This window comes from Macrobrachium nipponense, chromosome 12 (assembly GCF_015104395.2).
Source record: "Macrobrachium nipponense isolate FS-2020 chromosome 12, ASM1510439v2, whole genome shotgun sequence".
NCBI classification, from domain to species: Eukaryota; Metazoa; Arthropoda; class Malacostraca; order Decapoda; family Palaemonidae; genus Macrobrachium; species Macrobrachium nipponense.
The window spans coordinates 49,936,281-49,954,491 of record NC_087205.1 but is presented as its reverse complement, the minus strand read 5'-3'; the positions used below and the strand labels follow the sequence as shown (position 1 = coordinate 49,954,491).

The 18,211-nt window shown below is 39.1% G+C and overlaps 1 protein-coding gene across 13 annotated transcripts in view; it reads right to left on the bottom strand.

Moving 5' to 3' along the window:
• LOC135224522 (afadin-like) overlaps positions 1 to 18,211 on the bottom strand; it is a 573,724-nt gene that overhangs the window by 336,691 nt on the left and 218,822 nt on the right. Inside the window, exon 1 of one of the 13 annotated variants that reach the window (XM_064263592.1) lies at positions 9,120 to 9,153. The exons of the other annotated variants lie outside the window; for them this stretch is intronic. Coding sequence (XP_064119662.1) covers positions 9,120 to 9,138 — 19 coding nt within the window. The 5' untranslated portion in view covers positions 9,139 to 9,153. Of the gene's footprint in view, positions 1 to 9,119; positions 9,154 to 18,211 lie in introns of those variants that run through there. 13 annotated transcript variants of the gene reach the window in all.

The window sequence follows — 18,211 nt, the reverse complement described above, 5'->3', positions numbered from 1 at the left end:
AAGGGCGAAACTGGAAAACCACCAGCCTCCCTCCACCAAGACACCAATAGTGCACCTTTCAACTGACTTTCTCCTTTCTCGCTTCTTATGACTTTTTACCTTTCTCCCTTCAAATGATTTTCCTTTTCTCCCTTCACACGACTTTTGCTCCCCCTTCCTTATGACTTTTACCTTTCTCCTTTTCAACACCTTTTTCCTTTCCTCCTTCAAATTACCTTTTCCTTTCTCCCTTCATATGTCTTTTTCCTGTTTTCCTTCATATGACTTTTTCCATTCTTCCTTCAAATGACTTTTCAAAAGACTTTTTCCTTCCTTCAAACAGCTTTTTCCTTTCTCGTTTCTTATGACTTTTTCCTTAATCCCTTCAAATGACTTTTTCCTTTCTTCCTTCAAATGACTTTTTCCTTTCTCGTTTCTTATGACTTTTTCCTTAATCCCTTTAAATGACTTTCCTTTCTTCCTTCAAATGACTTTTTCCTTTCTCGTTTCTTATGACTTTTTCCTTAATCCCTTTAAATGACTTTCCTTTCTTCCTTCATGTGACTTTTTCCTTTCTCGTTTCTTATGACTTTTTCCTTAATCCCTTCAAATGACTTTCCTTTCTTCCTTCAAATGAATTTTTCATTTCTCCTTCAAATGACATTTCCCTTTCTCCTTTTAAATGACTTCTTTTTCCTTTCCATTTCCTCCAAATGATCTTTCCCTTCTCCCTTCACATGCCTTTCCATTTCCTCCAAATGATCTTTCCCTTCTCCCGTCAGATGACTCTTTCCAAACTGAAGCAGTCAGGAGATCCACCATTGGACAAATTGTCGTTAAAAAAAGGACAAATGTGCTTTGACACAATTCAGGTCCCAGAGAAGCAAACAGAACCGGAACAAATTATTCAGTCGTTATAAGTATATATGCATTTCCGTAGGCGTTTGTGTAAACGGTGAGGCGTTTGGACAGTTTGCTTTTCTATCAGATTATACGTAGAGCAAATGCTTCTATACAACAACCATGACTCCTGAGAATGGGATGCAGGTGGCCACTCCGGTCACTGCCAATTAGCAAAAGGAGCCAAACGACCACCACTCATTCATTGCATGGATGGCCGTCATGAGGACAAACGCCCCAGGAAGGCAAATACAATAAAATAAGCGCAACAAAACAAACTCAAGCAGAGCAGTCGTCGATAAATGATATGAAAATGTCAACTGCCAGGGGGCGTCATTATATGCGGCCATTATTGTGCGATATCTTGTGGGGCAGCTAAGTTATTGTTACTGAGATGATAGAAATAACACTTTTATGCATGACTAAAATAATATAGCAACGCACTAATTACATGCATCGGGAACAATGCACACCCCACACGATTAACCCCATGAAGTTCCATCGAACTCGCTCCTTTGTGTATATAAACATGCAGGCCCACATATGACATGGATATGTATGTATGTATACACAAAATGTCATGGTGTATGTGATAAAAATTCATTAATATATATATATATATATACATGCATGCAAATAATGTATTTAATATATATTCAAATATTTTTCGTTCGTGGACGAGTTCGGTTCAGTGAAAGCAGTTCTAAAAGTAAGAGCAAGATCATCTTAGCAATTTTACATCACAGCATCTACATTCGAGAAAAATGTCCCGCGTATAATCAAGATAAATATGCATTTTATTCTTTATACGGAATAAAAAAAATAGAATACAATTTAATGAAACTTTAAGTTAAAAATCTGTAATATAATGAAAGTCTGCGTTCAAAATATGTAGGTGTCAAGTCTGTAAAAAGAATAAAAATGCATATTTACAAAAGAATGCAATATAAATACAATAAGAAATATACATAGATACTTTCAGTACCAATGGAAAATGTAATATAATGCTTTAAAAAAGTTACAAAACAGAAAAAGATACAAAAGCTTAATGCCACGAACATGAGACGCAACAAAATGAGCAAACCTCAACAATCAAATAACACTTAATGTTCACAAATCACTGAAATATGAAGTTCACATCAGATTGATTCTGACCACTGGGATGGCTGCTTAACGACGTTCACCACTACGAGAGAGAGAGAGAGAGAGAGAGAGAGAGAGAGAGAGAGAGAGAGAGAGAGATTAAGCAGAAGGGTATCACGTAATGCCAAAGTAAACGGATTATGGAGGTCTATCGGTGCTGAATCGATCCTCGAGCAAACTCCGGGTAGATCGGCGTCATTTCTCGAATTGCATCCTGGACGACCGTTCTTGCAAACTACCAAGATAGATGAGGTTGACTTTAGCTCGGAAAGACTCTTGTACTACTTCTACTACTAAGAGAAAGTGGCAAAAACATATGACATCCCATCACCCCAGCAAACTGACACAGATGGAACGAATAGGTAAGAGATGGAGAGAGAGAGAGGGGAAAAAAACATAGATTCCTCATAAGTTCAATATTTTCTGCATTGTTATGAGATTGACTGATACCTGTCTCAGATATTTAAATCGAAAACAAATCTTTCATCAAGGACAACTTAAGGTAGGACAAAAGCAAAGTCAGGGAAATGGCACTTAACGCACACTGTAGGCAGTATCCATTTAGCCAAATCTTAAATACTTTCATTTAATTTGTTTTAAGCATAGATCAATTAAAAAAAAAAAAAAACACGTCTTCTGACTATTCTTTCCTACAAAAATGCAGCCTCTTCGGCAGCAGCTGAACTTCTCCTAACAAATCGCAATCGAAATATTTCGGCAGTAACGACCCGTAAGAGGTTGTGCCGAACGACCCTCGAAATCAGATTGGGTTCGATCAAGTGCAACAAAGTTGGGAGGCTTTGAAGAGAGGGGCGTCCCAAACAAAACTGGGCCCCGATTTATTCTGCACACCAAAATCTCCGGGGTGGGAAACATGGAATATATTATGTCTGTTTAGAAAACATGAATGCAAATCGAAATGACGACGTAAGTAAAAGATGCGTCCAAGTTTCCTTGGCGCAATCGAGTCTTCTGTACAGCGTATAATGCTGTATGAGCAGCGGCCTGTCCTCAAGCGTTGCCAAACGCACGATCATGGCTAAATTTAACTTTCGTTAACATCAAAACTATTGAGGCTAGAGGGGTGCAATTTGCTACGTTTGATGACCAGAGAGTGGCTAATCAACTTACCAATGTGCAGCCCTCTAGCCTCGGTAGTTTATAAGATCTAACGCGGACAGAAAAAGTGCGGACGGGCAGACAAAGCCATCTCAATAGTTTTCTTAGAAAACTAAATCTAAAAATAGAATACCAAAAACTTCTTCAGAACGAGTAACCACACCCTGTAGACGGAATCATTCAACATGAATATGCCATAGTACAATAATTGCGGACTACTATACCTGCGTGCACAGGTATGAAAAATACATCATAACTCCTACTGAAATTCAAGACGATTCTTTCACTGGTTATATGACTTTGATGGCAAAAGGGATAAGATACCTTGTTACTTCATGTCTAGCACAAGCCGGAGTTCAAGAAAAGACTACCCGAAAACGAGCTTACTGCAGAATCGGTATTCTGCATAACAAACTCACTTCCAAGTCTACTCGTCAGGTTTATGACATTCCCTTCTGCATTCAGCCCAACCGGCTGCACTCAGACTTCCCGCACAGACATAAATCAATTTCAAGCAACTGAGTCCAAAACTGAATTGCATCGAAATAACTTACACATTTGAAGGGGGGGGGGGGGGGGGGGGGGGGGGGGGGGGGTGGGGGGGGGGGGGGGGGGGGGGGGGGGGGGGGGGGGGGGGGGGGGGGGGGGGGGGCGGGGAAACTAGGTACGAAGAAAAAATGAAAAGGTATTAACGGCTACTGAATGAATGAAGAGCTTCGAAGGACAGTCGAACTCCACCAGAAACTACTCTACCTGAGAAACTAGTAAATGGAAAACACCTCTCACCACCTACTTCAGTGCTGCTATTAGGTTTCACAAGAGCCTGTGTGAATTAAATCCTTTCAGTGGATTTCTCCTATCTTGGTCTTCCGGTTTAAAACTTCAATACCTGCTACCTCATTAATCCATAAGTTTCTTCTGCACGCCTAAACAGAAAACTTATCCACCGACATTCATCACAAATGATGACATGTACAAAGAGAAATTTGACCTCTCCTATCAGTCAAGCTCATACACAAGAAGAGTTTCATTACAGTTCCTGACGCAAGTTTCTCAAAGTTGAAATGGATGCGAAGGACTTGGATGCTGAGGTAAGAGGAAATAAGACGAGCGGAATACGAAAAAAATATAAATAAACTTCCATCCTCAACGAAAACTAATCGTCTTCTACAATCTCAAGGATTGGGTGCAGCAGCTTTATTTTTTATCTGGCTAAAGTCTGATGAAGGAAGATGCCTGCCTTCCCACGCTCTTTTAAAGCAAACAGAGAAAGGTACATCGACTATTACACACACACACACACACACACACACACACACACACATATATATATATATATATATATATATATATATATATATATATGTGTGTGTGTGTTTATGTGTATACACATGTACATGGTTACCGTACATCCATGGCTCCATCGTACAGATAATGATGCAAGATATACCCGTAAAAATAATTAATCTCTCCCCCCCCCCCCCCGGGGATGAGTAATAATAAAAGTGTGCGCGCGTAAAAGACAAGTGACCTTTTCTGAAAACTAAAAAATAAAAAAAATTATTCTTACGGTTTATTCTATTATAGCACCTCTCATAAACCATAGTAGCGTTTCGTTGAATACTTTGAATTCAAATGATGTTATGTATTTTAAATAAAAACTAATTTGCAATCCACTGCGAATGAAAAAGGATGATTACCTGGGATTTCATTATTTCTATATTTATAAGAAAACTCTCTCATTTCTCACAGGCTTTTTGTGCTGCAGGTTTATTTACATATATATACCGTAACAAGGGGAAATGCAGAATACACAGCTGCAGGATCTGCGGCAGAGAGCAGGACTTCTAAAGAAGACGCCAGGCATCTGTAAACGTCAGCCTAAGTTCTCCATCTGAAGGGATGTGTCCAAAGTTCTTGGCATACCGAGCTCAGCTCTGACACATCCCTTTGTGCTCAATCGTATCCTCTTCCACCTATTAACCGCCACATTACCCAAATCCGTTATCGTGCGATCGAAACCGAACACCATCAAGCCTTTTAAAATGCTGATTCTTTACAGCATAAAAGTGTTATCGTTATATATATATATATATATATATATATATATATATATATATATATATATATATATATATATATATATATATATATAGTTGGGAACAACGACTGTTCAGTTTCGCTACCATTAAGCTATGGAGACGGGTCGCTTATCAGTTATTCTACAGTTATTTGCGGCTTGATGTATTGATATATATATATAAAAATAATATACATGCACGTATATATATGTATATATATATGTATATATACATATATTTATATATATATATATATATAATATATATTATATATATATATATATATATATATAAATTATATAATATATATATATATATATGTCCAACGTGGAATCAGAGGAATGTATTTCTGGAGATAGAAATTCATCTCTCGATATAATAAGGTTCGGATCCCGTGCCTAGGTGACCAATTGGTTCCTAGTGTAAAGATATCTTATCATTCGGACCAGCCCTAGGAGAGCTGTTAATCAGCTCAGTGGTCTGGTAAAACTAAGATATACTTTTTTCAATGCAACTGAAAATGTGTTCAAAAGGCCGTTCATGGTCACCGTCTCCTCTTCCGTAATGCTTCTGGCATTTCAGATGGTCACTCGTACTGGAAAAATTCTGTTTTTCCAGATATTGTATGGGACCGAGAAGCAACTCACTTCTCTTGTTTTATGGAAGGGTGAAAAGCTCAGTAATTTGAGAACACTTTTCGTTCGCTTCGAGGTTCCAATAATGTAAGTTCCAAACCAATACGGATTTGCACGGAAGTTACCAAGCAAGAAATTTGTATGAAGCTGAAATATTGACCTAATTTCATAACATCAGACTTTCGACGTCACCTTTATGCTTGATCTCCTAGCCAGGTTCCATAGGCGGCCACGATTGCCCTTTAGGTTTCAAGAAAATCGGACGACGAAACGAGAAAGGCGATTCTGGTCGAGCAGCCTCTGCCACAACCGCTCTACTCAAATCTACTCACGACCACTTCCAGCTCATACGCTGTAAAACAAAAAAAACATGTGATCTCTTTCATCTATGGCTTTTATACTGCTAAAACTTCCAATTGAAAGGTCAAACTCCACAAACTCGAATTTATCAGTACGAAAATGACTCTCAACATGTAAGAAACCATGAACCACCACGGAAACGCTTTGGCCACTCTCTCTTTACCTTAAAAGGTCTGATTGGGAAAGTCGGTGATGAAGGAAAAAGCATCACTTTCCATCAATACGAAAACACTACATTTATCACACGTTGTGGAGCTTTGAACCCCTGATAATTATGACCCTCGCCTTTAGTTTACTCTTACAAGGAATTTGCAACCATAAACTCTGACTTTAATGACTATACTTAGTAAACATTATTGGAAGATATAACAAGATATTAACAAGATATAACAAGTTGTCTATTAAAATATTTACTAAATCTAGTCTTAAAAGTCAAAGGTTATGGTTACAAAGTCTTTGCAAATTATAAGTGAATCTTTAAAAAATGAAAATGGTATTGAAATAGCATTGTGATTTATCAATATGAAAACTGCATGGGGCCTGGCTATGAAGCATTTCGACTACAAAAAAATCTTTTGACTTTGACACAATTTCTCCAAACCGTCTTTCAATTTGAGTAGTTCATCTAATAAATAAAACTGGCAAATCCTGCTCACTCGTTCCTGAGATACCAGTTAACATAGTACCCTATACACACACTAACGGGTCAAACCAACTTCTTTAGTGGATTAATCACTAATAATGGAAAAACACTGATATATCACTGACACGATGGACTTCAACAGGAATGATGAAAAACAAAATACACCACACGTCTGAGAAGTACAAAAATTTCGATGAAACAAGAGGCTTGACTTCGGTTAAACTTAATAACAGGCCAATGCTGGCTATTGGATACGGAAGCTACCGACCACTTCCCAATAATCAAGCATCATTGGAATATATATATATATATATATATATATATATATAAATTATTATTATTATTATTATTCCCTCGTCATCTGCACCGAAAGTTTAACTTGCTTTTAATTTAGCTCAAGTTCGTGAAACTATCAGGAAATAGTGCATTAAAATACGTAAGGATATCAATGATCGGTACAACTCTAAATAACTACGCATGAATCCTTCAAGACCTCAGTATGAAAAAATTAACATATAATGATCGTACACTCGATTTAAGAGTTAAAATATCAGTACTTTATATTATACTAGCATTTATAGGAAATGATTGTGTGTGTATATATAAATAAATAAATAAATATATATATATATATATATATATATATATACACATATATATACATGTATGTATGTTTGTGTTGTGTGTGTATACATATATATGTATATACTATATACATATACATATATATAGTATTTGCAAGGGTGGAAGACAGTCCACCGAAATATAGTCCTTAGTGTGTTTTAATGGGCCTTTTATACTCAATTACTTAAGACGTGTCCTGTTTGAACAGAAGATTTTATTTACACACACACACACACACACACACACACACACACACATATATATATATATATATATATATATAATATAATATATATAATATATATATATATATAATATATATATAACTGTACAACTATTTTAGAATACGAAGTGATTTATAAGTGATAACTTGAAGAATAGCTTGTCTGACACTTAAGCTGCAAGCTATGGAAGTTTACATACAACCAATTTTCATGTTTATTTACTAAAATAAAATATCTATTTTTGATTGCTTTTGCTCTCTGGACCACGTGTATAAAAAAAGCTGGTAAAAGAACTTCTATCACATCAAGTTTTTGTAGGGTGTCTTTGTTTAACACAAATGCACAATCACTATATATATAGATATATATAAATGCTTAGGATCTACATTAAACCAAGAAGGAAGATGTGAGGCTGAAGTTGACAGTAGGATAAAAACTACAGGGGGAAGTGGAGAGAGGTAGTTGGAGTGGTATGTGATAAGAAAATGCCAATCAAGCTAAAAGTCAAGATATATAACACAGTGATAAAACCAGTGTTAATATATGGAGCAGAAACAGGAACTCTAAGAAGAAAAGAGGAAATAAAGCTTGAGAGAAGAGAGATGAGAATGCTGAGGTAGATTACGGGAATATCACTGCTTGAGAGATTGGAAAACGATGAAATAAGAAGGGTAGGCTTAGTAAAGATTACAGAGGTGATAAGAGAGTCACGATTGGGATGTTCGAGGAAGAAGATCAAGAGGGAGACAGAGAATTAGATGGCGAGATAAAGTGAAGGAACATATGGAGAGAAGAGGTTTGGTGGAGGACGATGCCTTTGATAGAATGCAGTGGAGGAGAAGGCGCATCAGACAACCAACTCCTTAATGTAGGGATAACGGTGGGAGAGAAGAAGAAGATATACACATATAAAATATATAACATACTATATATATATATATATCTATATATATATATATATATATACACACACATTATATATATATATATATATATATATTAAAAAATAAATACATACAAGGAAATGTGAAACAAGTAAAGCTGATGAACCTCAGAACCCGAAAACTGCTGAGGCATACACAATGAATAAAGTTCCAAGCTTGACTGGGGTCGAAGAGTCAGTTCTTCACGAAACGAATGACAGCTGTCGGGGAGGAGGCAGTGACACAAGAAGATATCGCAGCCCAGTACAAACCAACCTGTTAACCTTACTCACATGCAAGCCCTTACTTTTCTATACTCGATGAACTACTTTTATTCTACCTTGTTAACTGTATATAGTAAGTGGAGCGTCAACAAAAACGATTATCCGCTGAATTCAGAGATAAAACACTCGAGAGACACTGCAAACTGTACCTCCCAATACAAACCTTACGCTCTCTATGGCAACAAAGATGTTCATTGTACTCACCTCGGGCCACCTTGCACATCAGCACTTTCAATACGTACCTGAAGGTAAACAAAATACAAGTATATTAGGGGATTTTCTACATCATCACTATTACTTTAATTTGGTCCGGTGATATGGAAAATGGAGCTATTTTCTCTGAAGAGACTTTGAAACAGTATTACGAGCAGACTGTAGATGAGATGAACCACCCACGCTTGGGTCTGTTTAGAAATTGACTGCTGAATTTATAGTAAGAGATTTGTTAACAAATACAAGAATGAAGAGGAGAACGTACTGGATCACAGTGTACCATTACTAATTATACCAGCAGTACTTGAGGAAAAGGGCGAGACGATGTGCATTTGTTATGAAATGTTTCATCAGGAGTTTGAGAGCTGAGAAAAAAAGTATGTCAGTGATAATGTCTCAATCAAGTTGACTTAGGTCTTTAAGTATCGGAATATCATTAGAGAAACACTGCCAACACTACTTTTAGCAATAATAATCCCGTTTTGCCAAAGGCCACTTTAGCCGAGATACGATGACAAGGTTAATGTGACGACAGGCACAATGACGAACGAACACATCTTCGAACGGGCGAGCAGACACAAAGGCAATCGGACGAACGAAACCAAAAATAAGTACCCCTTTGGTAAAAATAAATAAATAAATAAAATAATAAAAATGGAATGAAAAAATTGAAGTTGGTGAAAAGCAAGACAAGGAAGGACACGATAAAAAGAAGAAAGGATACCACAGGTACCATCGATTAAATTTACTTTAGAATTGGAAAAATACAATTGCCTCCCTTTCTAAGATGTTTTGATACATATCAGTGTAAATTCAGTATTATAGGAAACTACCCAACAACTCAACTTATGTCCATTTTTATTTAGGCCACCATCTTAATAATAAAATATAAATGTTTTCCTCTATGTTTTTACGAGCATTGTGCATTGTCAGTCTCCAATATTTGGATCAAGAAATTGAATACATAAGAAAATTAGGGACAGATTTATGTTATCCTTCACATATATTAGATATTTGCTATAATAAAGCCCACAAAAAATTTTATAGTGTTAGTAACATGGAGAAAGAAATTTCTAAGAACATTCTCAGCAAGCCTTATTTTAACGGTTTTGAAACCATAAAATCATTGTTAAAATACTGTAAGGTCAACCTCGTTTTTTCTTATAGTAACACTAAAGGAATGATGATAAAAATGGCCCTAGGAAAAGCAACAACATAATATATAAAATTCAATATATGGGCTGCCCCTCCTTTTATATCGGTCAACCTAGCAAGGGCTTAGAAGTAAGAATTAAACAGCATAAATATTCTTCAAAACTGGACAGACATCAAATACAATATTCATTCATTTAAGAGAAATTAACCACCTGATAAATTGGATAGGCAGTTCAGTAACTGCAAGATCAAAAGAAACACAATAATTCAGCACAAGATTCAATGGCTAAAATTCTTTAATAGACGTTTTTGTTAGTGCCAATTATTATCACAGCCTTTAACAAATTTTGCTTTGAAGAATAACATGAATACAAATTTCATGGAATTTCTTCCAAACCACTATTGAGGAAAAAAACGAAAATCATTCATCCTCTGCGAAATCTAATATTAGAACAAAGCCCACACATGAACGAACCTTTTCCTTGCAATTACAGGAAATCCAATAATCCCTCTCATGACAGGAAAATGTCGACCCTTTTGCTCTAAATCCTTCTTAGCAAGAGGACGAGAATGCATTTACTTAAGGATTATTCAGGTTTTATGCCTTTCTTAAAAATCATGGACGGGTATTTATCTCTTAAAAGTCATTTGGGATCGTATAGCAATGATACTGCTCTGAGCTGTAAGGAGGATGATTACGTGTTCTAATCTTCCCTTCTACAATCAGAGGCACAAAAAATAATGTTCAATCAAGAGAATGAAACTTCATCAAATCCAGAGACTTCTCTAACTCTCCACAATATTCCATTTGAAAACAAACCTGACCCCCTAACCCAAACTGCCCCCCCCCCCCTTTCTCTCTCTCTCTCTCTCTCTCTCTCTCTCTCTCTCTCTCTCTCTCTCTCTCTCTCTCTCTCTCTCTCTCTCCTTTAGGCAGTGCTTTTGAAGGGCGCTATTACCTCTCTGGAAGTTATGCATTTCAGTTATGTATTTATCATAGAAATCCATATAGTATGTTGTGTGCACTCATCTGTATGTACATAATGCACAAAATAATGCATATTTGTTATTCGCACTATTGCAACCTAATCATAAATATAGTTCATTCAGTATCAACCACCTTAGCACCTTTAGTGTCAGTTTTTTTTTCTCTGTTTTAGCAATACATTTGCAGGTTACCCTGTATGATTCTCCCTTATCTCTCTCTCATAACAACACCCAAATCTCTATGCTACCATATGCTAATTTTTAGCACTTCATGTAAGCAAACTGAACCTCGAAATCTTCCTAGTTATGACAGAAGCCCAGCAAAGCCATCAAATTCTTGGCTACACCTTGATGGGAAAAAGCTAGATTGATCAAATTGTCCAGGAAACAGCAAGGACAGATTTCCATCTCGTGATCCCAGGACATCACTGTTGCCAACATCCTCATGAAAACTTGATGTGCCATTGCCAGCCTTGAGTACAAGAACTTGAATCAACATATCTAGCTTGTCCTATGAAATGAAGAAACGGATGTGAAAGTACGTGTTTTGAAGGGCCAATGATTCCAGTAAATCCTCTTAATGGATCTCAACAAGGAGTCCACCACTTCCATCATAGAGAAAGCCTAAGAAACTTGTGTATTACAAGTCTCCATCCTCCCCAGGCTTTGGAGACTATGAACGGCCCGGCTGTAGAGCAGTGATCTTCCTCTACATCTCCTTCCAGCACTTTGAATTAAAATGTTCCTCTGGTATATGACTCAAATTTTACCGAGAGAGTTACAGGGATTAGGATGTCTCAAAGACTTATTAGTCCATCCGAGGAGACATCGTGTGCATACTTATCTGTAGGAGAAGGTTTTACTGTTCATTCACAGTGTCCTAATGATTTTGTATAGCTTTCTTTTAAACTCTTCCACACTGTTGCTGTTTACAACTTCTGGCAACATTTTATTCCACGTGTCACATATCTTTTATGTAAAGAAGTTCCCATAGTGGGATGTGTTGTATCTCTTTAGGTCTAGTTTCCATCCATTATTTCTTGTCTGGATTTCTTTTAACTTAACTAGGTTACTGGCTACTTTTGTTATCTCTTTCAGTATTTTAAATGTTTGTTTTAGTTGTCCTTGCAATTGCCGTGTCTCTAAGCCATACATGTTTAAGCTCTCAGGTCGTCTTAGGTAACCTATTTGCCTGATGGATGGAATTAAACTTTGTGGCTCTTGCTTGTACCCCTTCTATTCTATTATCTTCTTTCTTAGTGAGAAGCGAGAGACGAGAGAGAGAGAGAAGAGAGAGAGAGAGAGAGAGGAGAGAGAGAGGGGGGGGGGAGGTTTTTGCCTTCATGAAGGCAAGGTGGTAACTGATAACCCTGTTGCAAGACATTCCATCTCCCAAAGCTCACCTTGATGCCCTACCAGACCCCCAGTTCCCGTATGGGAAACTTCTAAAGGAGAAAGTATTGGAAGAGGGAGAAGCTGAATTTTCATGTTATCTGTCTATGGACACTGAAGGAGTTCTTTCTCTGCAGGGAGAAGTTGATGGTAAGTACAACGAGAAAAACTGTCTCCACAGAGTAGCATATTCCTTTTCAAATAGTTTATTGTGAGTTGTCAGTCCCGACCTCTGACCTTCACTGACAAGGGAAATTCCGTCGTTGTGAACTGCCACTTCTTGAGACAAAGTGGAGGTCCCTTACAAAGATTGCACCAGCACTTGGTGGCGTCTGTTTACCTCCAAATTATCTTTTTGGGAGGGAAACGTACAATGGGCTTGTTTGATCCTAGCCCACGATGTCAGCGGGGAAATGGGAAATGATCCTTGACAGGTAGCCTATTAATTCATTGAACAATGTTGGAGAGCATATGAATACATCCAAGTGTTTAAGATAAACACACCTACCCACAAGCAAATTATAACCCTTGCTTCCACTGTCATCTACCAAAGGCTTGTAATTCATCAGACAGGAATTGATACCCTCAAAACCCTACTCCTTCCAGTTTAAGAGGGAGATGATTCCCTACAGAACCACTCTAATTCATCACATTCTTGTGGTATGATAAACTACCCAGGGTTAAAGGAGATTCCGGATGTCCTTGGCAATCATTTCTGTTGATGTGGAGGACTTCCTGTGCTTTAAGACCTCGACCTCTGACCCACTAAGGAAAATAAATGAAAGGTGTCTATTGTACTAAACTGCTCTTTATCCTCAGCAGGGCATCCTTGAAGGTGGTCAAGTGATTTTTCCATAGCAGGATCAAATCTTATCAGGTTCTTCCATGATGGTTTCCTTTGAGAGCTGGGTGGGTCACTGGAGCTTAAAAATTATATACACACAATCAACAACCTTCCCAAAGGGCTCTGATCTCTCTCTCTCTCTCTCTCTCTCTCTCTCTCTCTCTCTCTCTCTCTCTCTCTCTCTCTCTCTCTCTCTCTCTAATGTTTTTGCCCTGATAATGATTCAGTTATTATGGTCAATATGCAAAGAGGAGGTATCCATTCCTGTAGTAAAACCTCCTTAACCTGCAATTCATTGACATCCCATGGAATGACTCTCAAACGTTGAACACTAACAGGGAGGCGAAAGCATCCTCCTGTCATACAAAGAACTCATAGCCATTAACACTAACATTCAGTAACCAAAACTCCCAAGCCTATCTGCCAGAAGGGAACAGCCTATGGTCCTATTATTTCAACCACCCACTGCCTCAAAAATCACTTAATAAAACTGACCCCAAAGTTCTAGCTGGTTTTGATGGCCACTTCTTGTCTTTGTCATCCTGGAGTTACGATCAATCTGAGTCTGTGCAACAACTTTAACCATAACCACTTTCTAAAAGCAGTGAGGAGGTAGCAACCAACTCACTTTCTTAAAAATCCCATTCAAAGTCATAAATGTCAGTGGCCTCTACCAGCTGGTCCACCAAAGAGGCACTGCTTTGGAGAGGAAAGTCAGTGGATGATGGCTCTTCTCTAGTAGAGAAAATGGGCAACTGGGACTGATACAGGACAGACCAGGATTTTCCTTACAACAATCAACTTATGCAATGAACTACTTGAAAACAGAATTCCTGGAGTGGTATGGCAGCAAGAGGGTAACAGTGGTAGGCTCACCATGGAAAAAGTTGCAGGAGATGGCTGCAGTGGATGTATACAGACTTGATTCATTCAAGTGATACGATAATAAGATGTCTAAGCCAAGACTGAGGGGTAGCACCCTGGAATGCAGGTCTGACATCAGCCTAGTAGGTGATTAGGTATTAAGCAAAGGTTGTGCTGATGGCTATAATGTCTGCTGTCCCCTTACTCCCCATGTAGCAATTCATATCTTTCTCTGCAGGTAAGGCCATCACATTTGATGATGCACTGTCAAATGACTTGAGTTCCTTGACAGGTATGTGTCAGGGACAGCATTGAATTTGTCACTGACTAAGGAGCCCAATCACACATCTGCCAGAACTTGGGGTTCCAGTCACCGATGGGATATTTTCTAGGTCAATTGAAACTACTCATCAAAGTCCTGGTTTTTGCACAAACATCACACTTATAACAAATTATGATGCTTTCAACAAGAATGGCACAAAAATACAAGGTGTCTCTACTGGCCTAAAAACTTTACCTGGATGTCCCAGATGCATACACTGAGGCATCACAAAAATAGATAACATACACAGCCTCAAGGCAGCACACAAACAATACTCAGATAAACCATCAAAGTACCCCCAAGTTACCCTACTCTATCTAAGAAACTGAACAAAAAAAAAATAATAACCAAGGATCTAAAATGACATTTTTAATCAATTTGTATTTTTCATAGCTAACAAACCTGAGGTCTTAACAATAGAATAACTTTCCAAGTGTCAGCTGGTAACCAGTTAACACAATCAAAGATTGTAAAGCAAGAAATCTCTGAGATCTTGCAACTCCTGTGTGTACAAGGTGATGCACCAGTCAGTCTTTTCCCCAACCCAGTTAGTACAATAAAAGAGAGAGGGGTGGCTAGCAGTGGGCAGTAAAACATTAAGACCTCAGGTTTGTTAGCTATGAAAAATACAAATTGATTAAAAATTTGTCATTTGTTCATATGCAGAACAAACCTTCGGTCTTAACAATAGGATAGACTGATACTTGGTGGGAGGTAAAAGTATCCTAAACCGGCTGGAAGTTAACCCACCTGACCACCCTTCCTAGAAGAATGAGTCCTAAAGAAGGTGGCTCCATGCCCATAAGAAGCTAGATAAACTGACATCTAACAACTCAGCCGTCTGGGTTGAAATACAAAGATATATGAGCAGATTCACTACCTCTAGGTAGAGAGAAAGGAGTATTTGCTACTGAATAGAGGGTTTGATAATTTGAACAACACGACTACCTTACTCACCTGTATCAGGCCAGTCCAGCATATGATGTCTATTCCTCAACCTGCCCGTAGGAAGAAGAAAGGAACAAAGAGAAAGAAAGAGATCAGTCAACTCACTCATTATCTTTTCCACACAATCATCATAGGTAAGATACAAAATTGCCCCGTGAAGGGCACTGGGTGAATTACACAACTTGTTGGGCAGCCACCACATGACCCAAGCAAAACGTGTCCAAAGACCTGTGGGCAACATCACTTAGGTAAAAAGAAGTGAACGTGGAATGACGCAACCAGGTACCAGCATTCAAAATTCTATGAACAGCAAAATATTTCTTAAATGCCAGAAAGGAACTTATACCTCTGATGTCATGTGCTCTAGCCTGCACAGACTCACTGACAGACCCATCAAGAGACGAGTAAGCCTGCTTGATCGCCTCACGAATCCAGAAAGAGATGGTGTTCTTGGAAACTCCTTTTCTTGACTGACCAGTGCTAACAAAAAGCTTATAACACCTAGGAAATGGCAAGTCCTTTTATAATAGCATCATAGGGCTCTGACAAGACAGTAGGAACTCTTGCAGGTCATTGTCTACTAAGTCATTCAAAGATGGAACAGAAAAAGAGGCAAATCTATCGTCATGTACTGAGGGATTCTGGGTCTTGGCCACAAATTCTGGGACAAAGTCAAAGGTCACAAGACCCCCAACCCCTGGTATGTTTCACATCATAACTTAGGCCATGAAACTCCCCCACTCTTTTCGAAGAAGCCAAAGCCAACAAGAAAACTGTCTTCAGCGTCAAATCTGTCTGTTGATCCACACAAGGGCTTGAAGGAGCAGGTGTGAGACTTCTCAGAACAAGCGAAACATCCCATGCTGGAGGGTTGAATTCCCTTGGAGAACAGGTCTGCTTGAAACCCCTGAATAACAAGATCTCCCAGGATGAAGAGATTTCCATGCCTTTCAGACGTAATACCAAACCTAACGCAGAAACAGAAAGGCCTTTCTTATTCCTAAGAAAGATAGAAAAATCTGCTATACACTGAACAGAGGTTTTGAGTGGAGAGAAACCCCATCGACGACACCAATCACAGAAGACTGCCCATTTTCCCTGAGAAAAACCTCTCGCTCAGAGGAGACACTTGATAGTCTCCATCTGTGAAGAGAGAGATTCTACAAATTGGTGAAACCTTTCGAACATGAGGTTGGCAAAGAAGCTGCCGCCATGAGGGAATCTCTCTTGGAACCTCTGACAAAAGGGCTTGTGGCCACATAGGAGCTAAAAATGTCATCCTGAGATTTTGAGAACTCATTACCCTGTTCAGAACTTGACAGATCAGGCAAAATGGAGGGAAGGCGTACACCTCGAGGGTGTCCAAAGGATGTTGGAAGGCGTCCTCCGCTAGAGCAAGAGGATCTGGGACAACCAAACAGTAAACTTCCAGCTTCATGTTAAAGCAAATCGAGATGAGGTCTGGCATAGGCCTCCCCCAAACCTGAAAGAGCCTGTCTGCCACAACCTGATACAGAGACCACTCCATGCCCAGGATTTGATCCCGACGACTCAGCCTACAATGTATCCGGCAGAGAACTCCACCAAGTTGTCAACTGCCCACTGGTGTAACTCGACCATCAACAAATGGAGGTGACGAGACACTAGATCCCCGTCTGTTCACACAGATGACCACAGTGGTGTTGTTGAACATCAGAACTACCGAATGACCCTCTACCTTCTCCCAAAACTCTCTCAGACCCAGAAAAGCTGCCTTCAGCTCCAAAACGTTGATGTGTAACAGCTCATCTTCTGCACCCCAAACGCCTGACACAATGAGGTCTCCCAGATGAGCATCCCAACCCTTGATAGAGGCATCTGAAAACAGAAGGAAGTCTGGAGGGGGAGAGCAAAGAGGGATACCCATCGAGAGATTCTGGTCGCCCAACCACCAACGAAGGTCCTGCCTCACCTCTTCGGACAGAGGAATCTCTGTAGAGGGGAAATCTCCTGCCGGGGACCAGAAGTCTTTCAATCTCCATTGCAGAGACCGAAGATGAAGACGACCATGAGGGACCAGCTTCTCCAGAGAAGACAAAGGAAGGACCTGCCATTGGTGAGTTGGCTGATCTGGTTGTGATAGTAACTTGCATGCCACTAACCGCAACCTCTCCAACCTCTGGTCCAACAGAAAAACTCTTGACGCTGCTGTATCTATAACCATATCTAGATAAAGTTTTCTGGCAGGGAACGAGATTCGACTTCTCTAGGTTTAATATTATGCCTAGCTCCCGACAAAACTGAAGACGATGATCTCTGTCCTGCAGTAGTCTCTCCTTGGAGCTTACTAAGACCAGCCAGTCATCGAGGTACCTTAACAGGCAAACCCCTTGAGCATGAGCCCATGTCGAGATGAGGGCAAAGACCCTTGTGAACACCTGAGGGGATGTGGTCAACCTGATGCACAGGACCTTGAACTGGTAAATCTGCTCTCCCAGAGAGAAGTGAAGAAAACTTCCTGGACGAAGGGCAAATAGGGATCTGGAAGTGAGCATCCTTTAGGTCTATTGACAGCAAGAAGTTGTTGTCCCT